Consider the following 19864-nt stretch of genomic DNA (forward strand, 5'->3'; position numbering starts at 1 on the left):
TGTCCTAAGTCTTTAGTAACAACCATTTTAAAAAATAACTTTAGTGTGGTTACTATGGGAGAGGTGGGATAAAACTAGCTAATTTCAAGGAGGTGGAGCTCCTGTCATATTTGCTAGAGTGGATTCCCAGTAAGCTGCATCACATGGCACCAATGTACAGCTAGGATAATAGATAGCTGACAGGAAGATGCAAGGCAGCTACCGAGTGGAGATCAGACAATTCCCCACAGTGAAAGAAGCTATAGGACCAATAGTTGTATCTCAATGGGGATCTTTCGCTTGCTGTATGGAGACTGGGAAACTCAGCCTCTGAATATCATTCCCTTGATTTTGATGGAGGGCCAGAAAAGGAGAAGGACCAGCAGAAAATCCAAGCTAGGTCATCAATCCACAGCTAGGGAGGCCATGAATAGAGGTCCAGAAGCGCATGGGATAGCAAGCCTGCTGGGGACCACAGGTGAAGGGGACAGGGCCCACAGCTGGTTCTTGGGTGTATTTTGAGTCCCACCGCACCGGGGCAAGAATGGCAACAAGAAAAAGTTACTAATTGTTGACACAAAATGTGCTCCCCATTTCTAGGGAAAGGATCACTTCTGAAAATAGTAAGACCAACATTGATAAAAGCAGCGAGGAGGACACAAAGAGTCTGCAAAAGGATATGGACAGGTTAAATGGGTGGGCAAGAAGGTGACAGATGGAGTATAATGTGGGGAAATGGGAGGTTATTCACTTTGGCAGGAAGAACAGAAAAACAGAATATTTTTTAAATGGTGAGAAACTATTAAATGTTGGTGTTCAGAGGGACTTGGTTGTCCTCGTACAAGAATCACAAAAAGTTAGCATGCAGGTACAGCAAGCAATTAGGAAAGCAAATTGAATGTTGGCCTTTATTGCAAGGGGGTTGGAGTACAAGAGTAAGGAAGTCTTACTACAATTATACAGGGCTTTGGTGAGACCTCGCCTGAAGTATGTGTACAGTTTTGGTCTCCTTACCTAAGGAAGGATATACTTGCCTTAGAGGCAGTGCAACAGAGTTCACTAGATTAATTCCTGGGATGAGAGGGTTGTCCTATGAGGAGAGTTTTTTTTTATTTGTTCATGGGATGTGGGCGTCGCTGGCGAGGCCAGCATTTATTGCCCATCCCTAATTGCCCTTGAGAAGGTGGTGGTGAGCCGCCTTCTTGAACCGCTGCAGTCCGTGTGGTGAAGGTTCTCCCGCAGTGCTGTTAGGTAGGGAGTTCCAGGATTTTGACCCAGCGACAGTTGAGTAGAATGGGCCTATACTCTCTGGAGTTTAGAAGAATGAGAGGTGATCTCATTGAAATGTACAAGATTCTGAGGGGGCATGACAGGGTGGATACTGAGAGGTTGTTTCCTATGGCTAGAGAGTCTAGAACTAGAGGTCATAGTCGCAGGATAAGGGGTCGGCCATTTAAGACTGAGATGAGGAGGAATTTCTTCACTCAGAGGGTTGTGAATCTTTGGAATTCTCTACCCCAGAGGGCTGTGGATGCTGAGTCGTTGAGTATATTCAAGGCTGAGACAGATAGATTTTTGGAATTAAGGGATCTGGGGATCGGGCAGGAAAGTGGAGTTGAGGTTGAAGATCAGCCATGATTGAATGGGGAGCAGGCTTGAGTGGCCGTATGGACTACTCCTGCTCCTATTTCTTACGTTCTTAAGTAACAGAAATATCAGTCATATATGAGAAGTAACAACACATAGCAGGGTTCTGAACGTGGCCATTCACCTGAAATGTTAGCATGTATTTTCTATATACAGATTTTGACAGACCTACTGTGTATTTTCAGCAATTTCTCTTTTGATAGTACGCAGGGAATGGTTTTAAGGCTGCATTCTCTAAATTCAGATCATCTTTGTACTCTGCTGAAGCTTTCCTTTTGTCATTTATGACACCATTGAAATCCTCTGCTGAAATTGTAATGACTCTCTTTGAAAATAGTTGAAAATAGTGAATCGAAAATTGCATAGGCTGTGAATTGGACGCACTGACCTCCTGTCATGCAAAATTCTGACCGAGAGGTCAACGCGTCCAATTCACCAAATTTACCTCAACATTTAGGAAGGGATTGAATGGAGTGTGACAAAGTGAAGCTAGTTTAATTTTGTTATATATGTAAATAATTCAGTCCCCCTTTCTGATTAGGTCATTTCCCTCATAAAATCACTTCTTTTGTTTCAAGATTCAGTTGACTTTGTTGATTGTTGAAAACTAGGTCGATGAATATGGTACGCAGCAACCCATAGCCCTGCTGAAACTTCTCCTGGAGAAAGGTGGAATGTATGATCGTGCTAAGGAACTGAACTATAAGATCCTGAAAGACCTGGGCTTTGTGGCTGCAATGGGAAAAGCAGGAGGTGGACGTAATGAAGTGGATCCTAGATTTATCTCACTCTTTTGTGTTTTCAACGTAACATTCCCAGCGGAGGAATCACTCTTTTCAATTTATGCTTCAATTCTGAAAGGACACACCATGGTAATTATTGGAAAAAGAAAACCAATCCAAATACTTGCTCATTTTGGAGAAAAACCTTAGATTAATGAGTAATTTTTTCCTCTATATTGCAGCTTAATGATTAAAATCTTTTGCAGAAATTCAGTTCAGAAACTCAGTAAGCACTGACGATAGGAGTCCCACCTGATGGTTCTCTATGGAAATGCACTGTATGGTTTGGAACCGAACCATAGAGAGCAGGAAGGTCCCATGTTTGATCCCTGATTTGTCCTGAATTAGCTGAGCTTAGGATGAATAGTGTTGGGAATGCTGAGAATGGCCTCTGTGACTAAAGTCGACTGCAAACCTGAATAAAATATCGGGGTGGGGTACGTCACGGGGTGCCCTGTTAGTTTTACTTGTTCCTCCATCCTTCAGCTCAAACTTTTCTCCCTACAAAGTTGCTGGAAGGCTGAAGGAAACGGGGCATCTGGGACCTGAGTGAACACAACCTGCTTAATTAATGAGATTTAAGGATTGAGAAATAAACAGAGGAACAACGGAGAAGGAAATGGGCATTAGAGTCAAATCAGGTACAGAAAGAGAAATAAAGAAAGGTGTAGAAAGATTGGATTAAGAGTGGGAGAAAAAAAGAGACAGAAAGGAAAAGAAAAAATAATAAATTTTAAAATTTGACTTTTTTAAAATCTCCAACAACCTGAAGGAATGAGACTCCACACTTTTAATTGTTCACTTTCTGGGCAAGAGAGGTTGATTGGTCGTCATTAACAATTATCACGTTGTTAAAAGGGTACTTACGTTATTAATTATTAGACTTAACTTTCTGTGGCGAGTTTAATGGGAAAGCAATGCACAAATGTAGCAACTTCATGAAACTCATGGGGAGGTTGAGGGTGAGATGCCGTTTTCGTGAAGCTAATGGCAGAATGGCGCAAATCGTCCAGTAACCCGTGGCGATTCGCAGTTCACGGGGTATCTTCCTCGCCACAAGTTGTGTGTGTCATTCGCACACCATTGTTTTTTCAGCAAATTCTGGGCCATTATATTTTCAGTTTGTTATTTTAGCTGTTACATTAAATACATTAATTAGATTTGGTACGAAAGAGTTTTTAGATTTCAGAAAATGATTTAAACAGCAATTGGTAATGAGTGTATCCCGCTATGTAGAGTGACAAAACTGCAGTTTATCTTTAAAGGTGATGCAGGCAACCCAATAGCTCCAGCAGCCTCATATTACACCCTCAATGCCAAGTGTTGAAGTTACTCGTCTTCATTGGATGAGTTTCCTAATTTCTAGACTGGAGCACCTGGAGAGAAGCTGCCCATTAAAGGCAGGCCATTGGAATACAAAGGGGAGGAAGTGATGCTTCAGTTGTAAAGAGCCTTGGCAGACCCCACCTAGAGTATTGGGTATTAAGTTCTGGGCACCGCACCTCAGGAAGGAGATGGCTTTGGGAGGAGTGCAACACAGATTCACCTGAGATACCTGGGCTAAAAGGGTTAAATTATGAGGGCAGGTTGCATAAACCTGGCTTGTATCCCCTTGAGTTCAAAAGGTTGAGGGTTGATCTAATCAAGGTGTTTAGAATGGTAAAAGGATTCGATAGGGTAGATACAGGGGTCCTGATTTTAAAGGGGGGGATGGGCAGGGTGCGAGCGAGCCCCGAAGTGGGCGGCGAACTCGGGGAGTCTGGGGAACTGGAGGCCTGAACCATCCTAACGGCCGGTCTTCATGGCCAAATCAGTCCTGCTCAACCCCGGGCAGCGGGAGCGGGGAGGGGGCTGCAGCTGGGGAGCTGCGGGATTGGACCCCGGCAGTCAGGTAAATGGTGAGGTGGGGAGGGGGTTCTGGACACGATCGGAGGGGGAGAGGGGCTCTGGACACGATCGGAGGGGGAGGGGGGCTCTGGACATGATCGGAGGGGGAGGGGGGCTCTGGACACGATCGGGGGGGGAGAGAGGACTCTGAACACGATCGGAGGGGGAGGGGGTTCTGGACACGATCGGAGGGGGAGGGGGGGCTCTGGACACGATCGGAGGGGGAGGGGGGCTCTGGACACGATCGGAGGGGGAGGGGGGCTCTGGACACGATCGGAGGGGGAGGGGGGCTCTGGACACGATCGGAGGGGGAGGACTCTGAACACGATTGGAGGGGGAGGGGGTCTCTGGACACGATTCGGTGGGGGGGGTTTAAACCTGGGGCAGGGAGGCCCAAGATTTCATCGTAGGGCCTGGAGGCATACTGGCCGAATGGACAGCTAAAAACAAAATGCTAATCGTACCTGCCTGGGCTTCTCTGGCCCACGAACCCCTCCTGGCAGGTTTGGTACGGCGGGAAGGCCGTCACTGCTCCCCCCGCTCAGGCCTCCAACTAAAATTGACGTCAATGGGCTCCGGTCTACATATTTAACCAAGACCCTGCCAGCTTGGTGCAGGTGTCCTGCTCACCTGCTCAAAAGAGCAGATTGACAACGGGACACGGCAGGGAGTCAGTGGGATAAGGTGCAGCCCTCATTTTAACTGTCCCCCCGCCCGGTTTCCGCTAGGCGAGGGGAGTTAAAATCGAGGCCAGAGGAACTATTTCCTCTGGTGGGGGACTCCAGAACAAGGGGGCGTAATGTTAAAATTAGCCAGGCTGTTCGGGGGTGATGTCAGGAAAGACTCCTTCACAGAAAGGGGAGTGGAAATCTGGAACTCTCTCCCTCAAGCAGCTGTGGGTGCTGGGAGTCAATTGAAAATTTCAAGACTGAGATCGATAGATTTTTGTTGGGTGAGGCTATCAGGGGATAGGAGCGAAGGCGGGTAAATGGGGTTGAGGTACAGATCAGCCATGATCTAATTGAATGGCGGAACAGGCTCGAGGGGCTGAACGACCTACTGTTCCAATGAGGTGCCCTGAGGTATGTGCATCCTTCTCTAATAGTTTGAGCCAGGGACCATCCTCTCAACTGAAAGAGGAAGCAAAGTGGCAGTAAGGGACAAAAAAAAGAGAGTTAGTGGCCTGTTATTAAAATGATCACTGTTTGTTGTACAGACTTTCACTGAAGAACTTCAGGCCATCTGCGTTAAAATCACCTCCTGTACTCTACAGCTGTACAATACGATTGTACAGGAACTGCCCCCAACTCCATCGAAATTTCACTACATTTTCAATCTGCGCGACCTGTCCAGGGTGTACAATGGACTTGTCCTTGCAACTCCGGAGAGGTGAGATTAAAGGGATGTTTTTGTCTGATCTTATTTTAATTGACGGTTTATATCTTACCTGTGATTGGCTAGGGATCATTAAAGAAAGAAGAAAAAGCTTCCATTTCTATAGCGCCTTTCACATCCACAGGACATCCCAAAGCGCTTTACGCCCAAAAAAGTATTTCTAAAGTGTAGTCACTGTTGTAATGTAGGCAACGTCACAGCCAATTTGCACAGAGCAAGATCCCACACATACCAATGAGATAAATCATGAGATAATCCACTTTAATGGGGTTGGTTGAGGCGTAAATGTTGGGCAGGACACCAGGAGAATTCATTCCATTGATCTTCTTGGAATAATGTCATGGGATCCTTTACAGCCACCTGAGAGGGCAAAGGATCAAAGTGCTTTACAGCCAATGAAGTACTTTTGAAGTGTGGTCACTGTTGTAATGTAGGAAGTGTGACTGCCAATTTGCGCACATCAAGATCCCACAAACAGCAATTTGATAATGACTAGTGATGTTGATTGAGGGATAAATATTGGCCAGGAACTCCCCTGCTCTTTGAAATAGTGCCATGGGATCTTTCACATCCACCTGAGAGGGCAGACGGGCCTCGGTTTAATGTCCCATCCAAAAGACAGCACCTCCGACAGTGCAGCGCTCCCTCAGCATTGGCACCGGGAGTATCGGCCTAGGATTGTTCGCTGAAGTCTCTGGAGTGGGGCTTCGAGCCCACAATGTCCTGACTCAGAGGCGAGAATGCTATCCACTGAGCCACGGCTGACACCAAAGTTTAATGTGCACATTGCACCCTTTTAATCAGGGAGGAGAATATTATACATATATTTATTTGTCTTATATGTAACAACATTCCGTGTTTTTGTATACCATCAATAGTGTGACTATGGTGTTGTGACCAAATGTTCATTTTCTGTCTTTCTGCTCTCTAATTTATTTTCTGTATTCAGTTTCTATACTTTTCTGCCTTGGAATTGTTTTCCATTTTTGTTATCTCACCAATCGTATTGCACAAAATCTTCTCCCCCCTCTGCAAGCGTTCCTCCCTGGTAATATTATAGCAGACGGTACAGTGGTGTAGTGATTATGGCACTGGACTAGCACCTACTCTCCACTCCCCACTCTGCCTCCTGCTTCCCCCTCGCCTTAGCCTCTGGCTCTGCACACTCCCCCAAGGAGCCCCTGAGTGACCCTCTCCCTTTCGTACAGGCCTTCTCACTGCCCTCGCTCCATGTGTTTTGGTCATTTTTAATTACCTTGGGATGTTTTTCTATGTTAAAGGTGTTGCATAGGAACAGGAAGAGGACATTCAATTAGATCATGGCTGATCTGTACCCCAGCTCCATTTAATTGCCTTTGCTCCATATGCCTTGATACCCTTACCTAACAAAAATCTATTGGCCGTGAAAGCTCCAATTGTCCCCGAATCCACAGCCTTTTGGGAGAGCGAGTTCCAGATTTCTGCAGCTGTTCATATCACAGTATCATAGTAGGTAATGAGATAGGGTTAATTAGCAATCTCACTGTAAGAGAGCCTCTGGGGAAGAGTGATGCTAATTTTTTTTTTATTCGTTCATGGGATGTGGGCGTCGCTGGCGAGGCCGGCATTTATTGCCCATCCCTAATTGCCCTTGAGAAGGTGGTGGTGAGCCGCCTTCTTGAACCGCTGCAGTCCGTGTGATGAAGGTTCTCCCACAGTGCTGTTAGGTAGGGAGTTCCAGGATTTTGACCCAGCAACAATGAAGGAACGACGATATATTTCCAAGTCGGGATGGTGTGTGACTTGGAGGGGAACGTGCAGGTGGTGTTGTTCCCATGTGCCTGCTGCTCTTTTCCTTCTGTAAACAATTTTACAACACCAAGTTATAGTCCAGCAATTTTATTTTAAATTCACAAGCTTTCGGAGGCTTCCTCCTTCGTCAGGTGAACCTTTTCCTTCTAGGTGGTAGAGGTTGCGGGTTTGGGAGGTGCTGTTGAAGAATCCTTGGCGAGTTGCTGCAGTGCATCCTGTGGATGGTACACACTGCAGCCACAGTGCGCCGGTGGTGAAGGGAGTGAATGTTTAGGGTGCTGGATAGGGTGCCAACCAAGCAGGCTGCTTTGTCCTGGATAATGTCGAGCATCTTGAATATTGTTGGAGCTGCACTCATCCAGGCAAGTGGAGAGTATTCCATCACACTCCTGACTTGTGCCTTGTAGATGGTGGAAAGGCTTTGGGGAGTCAGGAGGTGAGTCACTCGCCACAGAATACCCAGCCTCTGACCTGCTCTTGTAGCCACAGTATTTATGTGGCTGGTCCAGTTAAGTTTCTGGTCAATGGTGACCCCCAGGATGTTGATGGTGGGGGATTCGGCGATGGTAATGCTGTTGAATGTCAAGGGGAGGTGGTTAGACTCTCTCTTGTTGGAGATGGTCATTGCCTGGCACTTGTCTGGCACGAATGTTACTTGCCACTTATCAGCACAAGCCTGGATGTTGTCCAGGTCTTGCTGCATGCGGGCTTGGACAGCTTCATTATCTGAGGGGTTGCGAATGGAACTGAACACTGTGCGATCATCAACGAGCATCCCCACTTCTGACCTTATGATGGAGGGAAGCATTTCTGACCTTATGATGGAGCAGCTGAAGATGGTTGGGCCTAGGACACTGCCCTGAGGAATTCTTGCAACAATGTCCTGGGGCTGAGATGATTGACCTCCAACAACCACTACCATCTTCCTTTGCGCTAGGTATGACTCCAGCCACTGGAGAGTTTCCCCCTAATTCCCGTTGACTTCAATTTTACTAGGGATCCTTGATGCCACACTCGGTCAAATGCTGCCAAGGGCAGTCACTCTCACCTCACCTCAGGAATTCAGCTCTTTCGTCCATGTTTGGACCAAGGCTGTAATGTGGTCTGGAGCCGAGTGGTCCCGGCGGAACACAAACTGAGCATCAGTGAGCAGGTTATTGGTGAGTAAGTGCCGCTTGATAGCACTGTCGATGACACCTTCCATCACTTTGCTGTTGATTGAGAGTAGACTGATGGGGCGGTAATTAGCCGGATTGGATTTGTCCTGCTTTTTGTGGACAGGACATACCTGGGCAATTTTCCACATTGTTGGGTAGATGCCAGTGTTGTTGCTGTACTGGAACAGCTTGGCTAGAGGTGCGGCAAGTTCTGGAGCACAAGTCTTCAGCACTACAGCCGGGATGTTGTCGGGGCCCATAGCCTTTGCTGTATCCAGTGCACTCAGCCGTTTCTTGATATCACGTGGAGTGAATCGAATTGGCTGAAGACTGGCTTCTGTGATGATGGGGATATCAGGAAGAGGCCTAGATGGATCATCCACTCGGTACTTCTGGCTGAAGATGCTTCAGCCTTGTCTTTTGCACTCACGTGCTGGACTCAGCCATCATTGAGGATGGGGTTGTTTACAGAGCCTCCTCCTCCCGTTAGTTGTTTAATTGTCCACCACCATTCATGACTGGATGTGGCAGGACTGCAGAGCTTTGATCTGATCCGTTAGTTGTGGGATCGCTTAGCTCTGTCTATAGCATGTTGCTTCCGCTGTTTAGCATGCATGTAATCCTGAGTTGTAGCTTCACCAGGTTGGCATCTCATTTTTAGGTACGCCTGGTGCTGCTCCTGGCATACTCTTCTACACTCCTCATTGAACCAGGGTTGATCCCCTGGCTTGTTGGTAAGGGTAGAGTGAGGAATATGCCAGGCCATGAGGTTACAGATTGTGCTGGAATACAATTCTGCTGCTGCTGATGACCCACAGGGACTCATGGAAGCCCAGTTTTGAACTGCTAGATCTGTTCTGAATCTATTCCATTTAGCATGGTGGTAGTGCCACACAACACGTTGGATGGTGTCCTCAGTGTGAAGAGGTCACTCCTACCAATGCTGTCATGGACAGATGCATCTGCGACAGGTAGATTGGTGAGGACGAGGTCAAGTAGGTTTTTCCCTCGTGTTGGTTCGCTCACCACCAGCCACAGGCCCAGTCTGGCAGCTATGTCCTTCAGGACTCGGCCAGCTCGGCCAGTAGTGGTGCTACCGAGCCACTCTTGGTGATGGACATTGAAGTCCCCCACCCAGAGTGCAGTATGATAGAATTTCACATTGAGTTTGAGAGTGACGTACTTAACTCAGAAACAAGAGTCTTAAACTTAAGTAAAGCCAATTACATAGGTCTGAGGGGTGAGTTGGCGAAGGTAGATTGGGAAATTAAATTAAAGGGTATGATGGTTGAAAATCAATGGCAAATATTTAAAGAAATATTTCAATATTCTCAACAAATATACATTCCATTGAAAATAAAAACTCCACAGGAAAAATGATCCTCCCGTGGCTAACTGAAGAAGTTAAGGATAGTATTGAACCTTTATAAAACATTGGTTTGGCCACAACTAGAGTTTTGTGTCCAGTTCTGGGCACCGCACTTCAAGAGAGATGTGAAGGCCTTAGAGAGGGTGCAGAAGAGATTTGCTAGAATGATTCCAGGGATGAGGGACTTTAGTTACGTGGATAGACTGGAGAAGCTGGGATTGTTCTCCTTGGAAGAGAGAAGGTTGAGAGGAGATTTGATCGAGGTATTCAAAATCATGAAGGGTCCAGACAGAGTAGATAGAGAGAAACTGTTCCCATTGGCGGAAGGGTCAAGAACCAGAGGACATAGATTTAAGGTGATTGGCAAAAGAACCAAAGGTGACATGAGGAAAAACTTTTTTACACAGTGAGTGGTTAGGATCTGGAATGCACTGCCCGAGGGGGTGGTGGAGGCAGATTCAATCATGGCCTTCAAAAGGGAACTGGATAAATACTTGAAAGGAAAAAATTTGCAGGGCTACGGGGATAGAGTGCGGACTCGATGGGCCGAATGGCCTCCTTCTTTGCTGTAACCTTCCTATGATTCTATTAGATTAAAAGAAGAGGCCTATAATGTTGCCAAGAAGAGTAGTAAGCCCGGGGATTGGGTGAGTTTTAGAAACCCGCAAAGGACTATCAAAAAATTGATAAAAAGAGAGAAAATAGAATTTGAAAGTAAACTAGCAGGAAATATAAAAATGGATTGTAAGAGCTTCTACAAGTATGTAAAAAGGAAGAGAGTAGAAAAAGTTAACGTTGGTCTCTTAGAGTCTGAGACAGGAGAAATTATAATGGGGAATCAGGAAACGGCAGATGTGTTAAACAAATATTTTGTATCTGTTTTCACAGTAGAAGATACAAAAAACATACCAGAAATAGTGGGGAACCAAAGGTCTAATGAGAGTGAGGAACTTAAAGTAATTAATATCAGTAGAGAAAAAGTACCTGAGAAACTAATGGGACTAAAAGCTGATAAATCCCCTGGACCTGGTGGCCTACATCCTAGGGTTCTAAAAGAGGTGGCTGCAGAGATAGTGGATGCATTGGTTGTGATCTTCCAAAATTCCCTAGATTCTAGAACGGTCCCAGCGGATTGGAAGGTAGGAAATGTAACCCCGCTATTCAAGAAAGGAGGGAGAGAGAAAACAGGGAACTACAGGCCAGTTAGCCTGACATCAGTCGTCGGGAAAATGCTGGAATCCATTATTAAGGAAGTGGTGACAGGGCACTTAGAAAATGATAATATGATTAGGCAGAGTCAACATGGTTTTATGAAAGGGAAATCGTGTTTGACAAACCCATTAGAGTTTTTTGAGGGTGTAACTAGCAGGGTAGATAAAGGGGAACCAGCGGATGTAGTATATTTGGATTTTCAAAATGCATTCGATAAGGTGCCACATAAAAGGTTATTACACAAGATAAGGGCTCCTGGGATTGGGGGTAATATATTAGCATGGATAGAGGATTGGTTAACGGACAGAAAACAGTCGGAATAAACGGGTCATTTTCAGGTTGGCAGGCTGTAACTAGTGGGGTGCCGCAAGGATCAGTGCTTGGGCCTCAGCTATTTACAATCTATATTAATGATTTAGATGAAGGGACCGAGTGTAATGTATCCAAGTTTGCTGATGATACAAAGCTAGGTGGGAAAGTAAGCTGTGAGGAGGATACAAAGAGTCTGCAAAGGGATATAGACAGGTTAAGTGAGTGGGCAAGAAGGTGGCAGATGGAGTATAATGTGGGGAAATGTGAGGTTATTCACTTTGGTAGGAAGAATAGAAAAACAGAATATTTTTGAAATGGTGAGAAACTATTAAATGTTGGTGTTCAGAGAGATTTGGGTGTCCTCGTACAAGAAACACAAAAAGTTAGCATGCAGGTACAGCAAGTTATTAGGAAGGCAAATGGCACTTTGGCCTTTATGGCAAGGGGATTAGAGTACAAGAGTAAAGAAGTCTTACTTCAATTGTACAGGGCTTTGTTGAGACCTCACCTGGAGTACTGTGTACAGTTTTGGTCTCCTAGTGGGGTGCTGCACCCCACTAGTTACAGCCTGCCAACCTGAGAATGACCCATTTATTCCGACTGTTTTCTGTCCGTTAACCCCACTAGGAGAAGGATATACTTGCCTTGGAAGCGGAGCAACAAAGGTTACTAGATTAATTCCTGAAATGAGAGGGTTGTCCTATGAGGAGAGATTGAGTAGAACGGGCCTATACTCTCTGGAGTTTAGAAGAATGAGAGATGATCTAATTGAAACATGTAAGATTCTGAGGGGGCTTGACAGGGTGGATGCTGAGAGGTTGTTTCCCCTGGCTGGAGAGTCTAGAACTAGGGGGCATAATCGCAGAATAAGGGGTTGGCCATTTAAGACAGAGATGAGGAGGAATTTCTTCACTCAGAGGGTTGTGAATCTTTGGAATTCTCTACCCCAGAGGGCTGTGGATGCTGAGTCGTTGAGTATATTCAAGGCTGAGATAGACAGATTTCTGGACTCTAGGGGAATCAAAGGATCGGGCAGGAAAGTGGAGTTGAGGTTGAAGATCAGCCATGATCTGATTGAATGGCAGAGCAGGCTCAAGGGGCCATGTGGCCGACTCCTGCTCCTATTTCTTATGTTGTATGTACAGCAAAGGAGGAGGCCATTCAGCCGGCTCTTTGAAAGAGCTACCAATTAGTCCCATTCCCCTACTTTTTCCCCATAGCCCTGCAATACTTTTCCCTTCAAGTATTTATCCAATTCCACAGCTTGAGTACTGCGCACAGTTCTGGTCACCTCATTACAGGAAGGATGTGATTGCACTAGAGAGGGTGCAGAGGAGATTTACGAGGATGTTGCCAGGACTGGAGAATTTTGGCTGTGATGACAGATTGGATAGGCTGGGGTTGTTTTCCATGGAACAGAGGAGGCTGAGGGGTGATGTGATTGAGGTGTATCAAATTATGAGGGGCCTAGATAGAGTGGATAGGGAGGACCTATTTCCCTTAGCAGAGAGGTCAATAACCAGGGGGCATAGATTTAAAGTGATTGGTAGAAAGATTAGAATGGAAATGAGGTAAAGTTTTTTCACCCAGAGGGTGGTGGGGGTCTGGAACTCACTGCCTGAGAGGGTGGGAGAGGCAGAAACCCTCAACTCATTTAAAACAATACCTGGATGCGCACCTGAAGAGCCGTGACCTGCAGGGCTTCGGACCAAATGCGGGAAAGTGGGATCAGGCTGGATGGCTCGTTTCTCAGCCGGCACGGACACGATGGGCCAAATGGCCTCCTTCTGTGCCGTAAACCTTCTATGATTCTATGATTCCCTTTTGAAAGTTACAATTGAATCTGTTTCCACCGCCTTTTCAGGCAGTGCATTCCAGATCATTACAACTCTCTGTGTAAAAAAATGTTTCCTCATGTCACCTCTGGCTCTTTTGCTGATCACTTTAAATCTGTGTGCTCTCGTTACCGACCCTTCTGCTACTGGAAACAGTTTCTCCTTATTTACTCTGTCAAAACAGAACACCTGTATCAAATCATCCCTTAACCTTGCCTGCTCTGAGGAGAACAACCCCAGCTTCTTCAGTCTCTCCACCTGACTGAAGTCCCTCATCCCTGAAACCATTCTAATAAATCTCTTCTGCACCCTCTCTAGGGCACTGACATCCTTCCTAAAGTGTGGTACCCAGAATTAAACACAATGATTGAACACAATACTCCAGCTGCGGCCTAACCGGTGTTTTATAAAGGTTTAGCATACATAATTTTCTTGCGTTTGTGATCTATAGGCATGATTTTGACTCCATGCCAGGAAGGGGGCAGGGAGGGTCAAATTGCGGACAGGAAACATGGAAGTACGGGTTTCCTGGATGTCCGTACAATTTTGACGTAAGGACATTTTTAATTTTTTTTGTCGTTTTGCCATCCGACTGACGGCCTGATTGACAGGTTGGCCTCAGCTGGACGGGAGACCAGCCAGGGAGGGGACGTGTTCAGGTAAGTCTTCAGGTAAGTCTTCAGGTAAGTCTTTGATTGTGTGAATGGGGGGGGGGGAGCATGGGGACATGGGTTTGGAGGGGGCACCGGTGAGAATGGGGGGTCACAGGCGGTGGGGGGGGGGGGGGGGTCAGTCACTGGGGGGTGTCGGGATCGGGGGTCATCGCGGGGGTCCGCGATCATTGTGGGGGTCGCTGCAGGTAGGCTTGTTGGGCCAGGGGGAAGCAGTCTGGTTCCTATGGGCCCACAACCTGTGCAGAAAGGCACCTACCTGTTAGTTTCGGGCCTTCTCGCCTCCTTTCTTGTGGCGTAAAAGAGAGGGCCCTGGAACCCCGGCCCCAGGGGTTGAAATCGGAAACTGTGGGAAAATGGAGGCCTGCGGCCTCGTTGAAAGGTTTTAATCACCAATCCGCCTTCTAGGAGAGGGTTGGTCGCCCGCCTCTCGTCCCGACCTGGTGAAAACCGGATGTGGGTGGGTCCTAAATGGTTGCGATTTTGAATGCTCCTCCAACCCCAATCCACCTGTTTTTCCCTTTTTAAAATCGTACCCTACGCTCTATTATAAAGCCCAGGATCCCGTATGTCTTTTAATAGCTTTCTCAACTTGTCCTGTCACCTTCAGAGATTTGTGTACATACATCCCCAGGTCTCTCTGTCCGGCACTCCCTTTACAATTGTACCCGTTACAATTGTACATATTGCCTCTCCTCATTCTTCCTACCAAAACGCATCACTTCACACTTCTGTGCGTTAAATTTCATCTGCCATGTATCTGCCCATTTCACCAGTCTGTCTATGCCCTCCTGAAGTCTGTTACTATCCTCCACATTGTTTAATATATTTCTGAGTTTTGTGTCATCTGCAGACTTTGAAATTACACTCTGTATACCCAAGTCCAGGTCATTAATATATGTCACAAAGAGCAGTGGTCCTAATACTGACCCCTGGGGAACACCACTGTATACTTCCCTCCAGTCTGAAAAACAACCATTCACCATGACTCTCTGCTTTCTGTCCCTTAACCAATTGTGTATCTACGTTGCCACTGTCCCATTAATCCCATGGGCTTTAATTTTGCTAACAAGTCTACCATGTGGTCTATAAGATTGACCATTTGTTCATCTATCAACCTGTATTTACAATTGCTCTGTTACTTCCAATTTTTGCCAAGGTTTCAGACAGTTGCACAGATGATCAGGCTCTGGAGGAATGAATGTCTTCGAGTTTTCCATGACAGGCTGATTAATGAAGTGGACAAGATATTGGTTAGTATAAAAATCAGCTGAGTGATTCAACAGGTGACATAGGGCTCGATTTTCGGACCCCCGAGCCGGCGGGTTAATGGTGGGGGGGCTCCGAAAATCGGGGATTCTCAGGGCGGGACTGGAGCCCGGCTCCAACCCGCCCACTTCTGGGTTCCCCAGTGACGTGCTTACATACGTGCGCAGCCCCCGCGTGCGGAACTCCCGCCGGCAATTAAAGCCGGCGGGATGCCACTTAAGGTAATTATTTTGATAGTTCAGGACATTAGCAGACCTGATTGACATGATATTTTATCAGGGGTGGGATTTTCATCTCAACTGGGACTGTTTCCCGTACTGGGGGAAACACTCCCAGTTGAAATGGACGTGTTGCAGCCATCAGCCTGTGGCAGCTGCAAAGGTCCATTTGACAGGTGGGGGAGGGAAGACCCTCACTCATTGCAGGAGGCCACTCTGTCACTTTGGACAAAGTTTGGCCTTCACCACCATCCTCCTAACAATAAAATTCACCAACTTGCACACTTACCCCGGTGTGCAGAAACATTTACCTACCTTGCGGACCCCCTCAAACGTACATCTTCCAGATGGGGGCCGCTGTAGCTGCAGTCATGACCACCTCGGAGGACGAACAGCATCACCAGCCTCGCCGGCCACGCTGTCCACCTCTGACACGTGGAGCTCCACAATACAGTGCTGTGACACATCCACCTGCACAGCAGGAGGGAGGGCAATGGCAGAGAGAGATGCGTCGCAGAGGGCACTACCCTCGCCACAGGGTCCACAGACCAAGGATCAACTTCCTGGACCTCTCTGAGCAGCAGTGCACACGGAGGCTCAGAGTCACTCGACATGTAGTCGTGGATATCTGCAGCCTCCTTCATGCCGAGCTGCTCCCGGCTGGCCCGAGCACCATCTTCTTACCTGTGGCTGTCAAAGTCACCACTGCCCTCAACAACTTCTCCTCCGCATCCTTCCAGGGTGCCACCGGGGACATCGCCGATGTCTCTCAGTCGTCTGCGCAGAAGAGCCCTGCAAATACACCTACACCCACTCTGCAGTGACACAATGGGTGGCATCAGTTGTGGGTCTTCATGGTGATCCTCAGGAAAGAGCATTATTGCACAAACCAGACAAGATTCGCAAAGACGTGGCAGTAGTGGTGACAATATATGTAATGTGAGTTGATCAGAAATCAAATATAATTAAAAACCATGACAAACCCTCAAACACCCTTGTGCATCCCCTTCATGCTCACGACATGTTTGCCTTACGCCTCCTACTGCACATATGTGATGCATGCCCTGTGGTTGCAGCACAGGTAGTGGCAGGTTGAGTGAGGCTGGCCGTGAAAGAGATGCATGAGAGGGTGAGTATGAGATAGAGCCATGAGATTGTATGAGGATTGGGTTGAGTGGTAGTGGTGGGATGAGTACTGGCGAGGTGAGTAAGTGCAGGTAAGATGAGGATGAGGTTTGAGTGGGTGTGAGGGGTGATGTGACAGAGTAGTGTTGGCAGTGCAGAAGGAGATGTGGGGTGGGGGCGGTGATGTGGCAGACGGAGTGTAGGGGAATGAGTAAGTATACTCACTTCGGCTGACCTACTTAGGTCATTGCAGCGCCTCCTGCACTGTATGCAGGTGCGCGATATGTTGGTGGTGCTGGTGACCTCCTCTGCCACCTCAAGTCAGACCTTCTTGGTGGCAGAGGCAGGCCACTTCCCGCCTGCCCGCCGGGGGGAAGATCTCTGTCCTCCCCCTCCTCCTCACCCCATCCAATAAGAGCTGGAGTGAGGCATCATTAAACCTGGGAGCAGCCTTCTCCATGGGCTGCTCCATGCTGTAATTTTACCTATTTTCTGCAGCATCAGTCAGTGGAGGACTGCCCCTTTAAATAGGGCTCTTCCAGCTGACAGCCTATGATGCGCCTGCGCAGCTTTCCAGCGCGAAACCCAGAAGCCAAGGTAAGTGGCTTCAATCAAGCTGCGATCGCGTGCGGAGCACCCCGATTTCACTGGGCACGTTACCCACGCGCCCAGTCGACCCCCCGCTGCCAACCCACCGCCCTCCTAATATCGACTCCCCGCTGCCAACCCGCCTCCCTCCTAATATCGACCCCCCGCTGCCAACCCGCCTCCCTCCTAATATCGACCCCCCGCTGCCAACCCGCCTCCCTCCTAATATCGACCCCCCGCTGCCAAACCGTCGCCCTCCTAATATCGGGCCCATTATTTCAGATGATACAAATTTCTGCACCATTTTGTGGTAACATTTTCCTCAAATGATTTTTGTCGGTCAACAGTATTTTTATGACAGTAAAATACATTTAAAATAGCTATGATTTATTAAGGAGAATTTTTGTCAAATATACCAAAAAGATTGTAAAACTGTTTTGCTTACTCGATATCCTGTCCTTTAATTTTTTCCTTTTTCATAATTTTTGTGTTTTAAGGTTCAAGGCCATATTGCAAAATTGATAGAGCAACATTTCCCAAATGTAAAGGTGCAAGCCATGAGGGATCCAATACTGTTTGGAGACTACCGAACTTTCATGAATGAGGGAGAGCCTCGGATATATGAAGATATTCAGGATTACGAGGCAGCTAAAGCTCTCTTCCAGGTGTGGAGTAAAAGTTGACAAATTATTGCAAGAAGATAAAGCCTGATTATGACCTGTCTGTAAAGACTCATTCATAATTTTCATTAGAGTTCAGAGTAATCCACACCCTTTGAAAAATGTAGTAAAAAAAATCAACATGTTTGTACATTTATAGAGCATTAAAATATCCCACACACCTAGTACCCCATGACAAAAATATGAGTGGCCCTGGTGAGGACCTACAAAACAGAGAAATATTTCATTGCCTATTTCTCTTGCCTTTGATGCTAAGAATTCAATCAGAGCCACTCTGATATTTGAGTTAATTTACTTTGAATTCAGCATCATTGCTAGTTTTCAGCATCTCTCTGTCTCACCTCTGAGTCAGAAGTTGTGGGTTCAAGCCCCTTTCTAGAGATTTGAGCATGTGATATGGGCTGATGCTCCAGTGCAGTGCTGAGGGAATGCTGCACTGTCTGAGGTCCTGTCTGCCTGCTCATGGCACTATTTGAATAAAAGCAGGGAATTCTCCAAGTTCCTGGCCAATATTCCTCCTCTTCCAACACCACCAAAAACAGATTAACTGGTTATTGCTGTTTGTGGGATCTTGCTGCATGCAAAATGACTGCTGCATTTGCTTACATAACAATGGTGACTGTAGTTCGAAGTAATTCATTGTAAGTGAACATTTTGAGACGTTTCTGAGAAATGTGATGAGTTGCTATATGAATGCAAGTATTTTTCTTTTATTTGAAAGCAAAAACGGTCCAATCTTAATTTGGTTTTGAGTGCACTAATAGGATATTCTATTCAAATAAAATAAGTTAGGTTTGATTTATTCTTTAATAGGAAATTTTGGAAGAGTACAATGAATTCAAATCTCATATGAATCTGGTGCTATTCGACGACGCTCTGGAACACTTGACTCGTATACATCGCATCATCAGGATGGATCGTGGCCACGCTCTGCTTGTAGGTGTTGGTGGATCAGGCAAGCAGTCTCTGACCAAACTGGCAGCATTTACAGCTAACTGTGAGGTAAGCTCCCAGCTTTCATGCACAACGCACAGTTCGCATTATAATAAATGTCGTAAGGTTATAATTTATACAAAATGTTATTAAGTAAAGGCTTACTAAAGAGTGAGTATATCTGCACAGAAAGCAGCACTGATGAGCACGGCATCATTTTTGTTTTGTTCACCTCAGATTTTTGAGATTGTGCTGAGTCGTGGTTATGGAGAAAACAATTTGCGAGATGATTTGAAGGCCCTGTATATGAAACTAGGTATTGAGAACAAGCCGACAGTCTTTCTCTTTACTGATGCACATGTGGCAGAAGAAGGCTTCCTGGAGCTGATAAATAACATGTTAACCTCAGGTACACGAAGAACAACAATGAACAGCACATTTCTGTAAATCCAACTGTTGCAGATTTTAACTACAGAGATGGCATCGCTGAAATTTCCCTTAATATAAAACCTTGAATGACTTTCTAGATTTAAATGCTTGGTCTCATGTGGACATTACCACTCTGGAAGAAATTTAATAACTATGTTATTCACTTTTATGCTGTTGTTTCTGTTTCCTAAACATTAGCTAGAAATATGGTTACATATCAGGCAGAGAATATAAAAGTTCACGGCTGACATAGCTAATGGAACAGTTACATTTGAATATTGATATTTCCTGAAACCATTTTCTAATTTAACATTGTTGTTCAATGGGTTTTATTATTTTTATTATTTATATTATCTTTTAATTTTTTGCTTTTTTACCTTTTCTATTGATGGTAGTCCCTGGTTTACATGTGGATCAGACTTGTTGATGCCTCACTGTCATCGCTAAGTGTCCAATCAGATGTACAGGAGTTTGTGTCCATCTGATGGACCTTTTTCACTGTGACAGTAACAAAACAGAGAAGGTGATGACTATAGTTCCTCTCAAGAACCTATTCCTGGTTGCACCAAAATTGTTTAACTGCTT

At 46.2% G+C, this 19864-nt stretch overlaps 1 protein-coding gene across 2 annotated transcripts in view; it reads left to right on the forward strand.

Moving 5' to 3' along the window:
• dnah10 (dynein axonemal heavy chain 10) overlaps positions 1-19864 on the forward strand; it is a 248394-nt gene that overhangs the window by 137197 nt on the left and 91333 nt on the right. For both annotated transcript variants that reach the window (XR_010967225.1, XM_068006240.1), the window contains exons 47-52: positions 2238-2498; positions 5512-5684; positions 15197-15290; positions 17735-17902; positions 18731-18919; positions 19088-19259. Coding sequence is in view for 1 of the 2 variants with exons in the window: in XM_068006240.1 (XP_067862341.1) it covers positions 2238-2498; positions 5512-5684; positions 15197-15290; positions 17735-17902; positions 18731-18919; positions 19088-19259 (1057 nt within the window). In the remaining variant the exon portion in view is untranslated. The remainder of the gene's footprint in view (positions 1-2237; positions 2499-5511; positions 5685-15196; positions 15291-17734; positions 17903-18730; positions 18920-19087; positions 19260-19864) is intronic.

Source organism: Heptranchias perlo, chromosome 25 (assembly GCF_035084215.1).
Source record: "Heptranchias perlo isolate sHepPer1 chromosome 25, sHepPer1.hap1, whole genome shotgun sequence".
In the NCBI taxonomy this organism is placed as follows: domain Eukaryota; kingdom Metazoa; phylum Chordata; class Chondrichthyes; order Hexanchiformes; family Hexanchidae; genus Heptranchias; species Heptranchias perlo.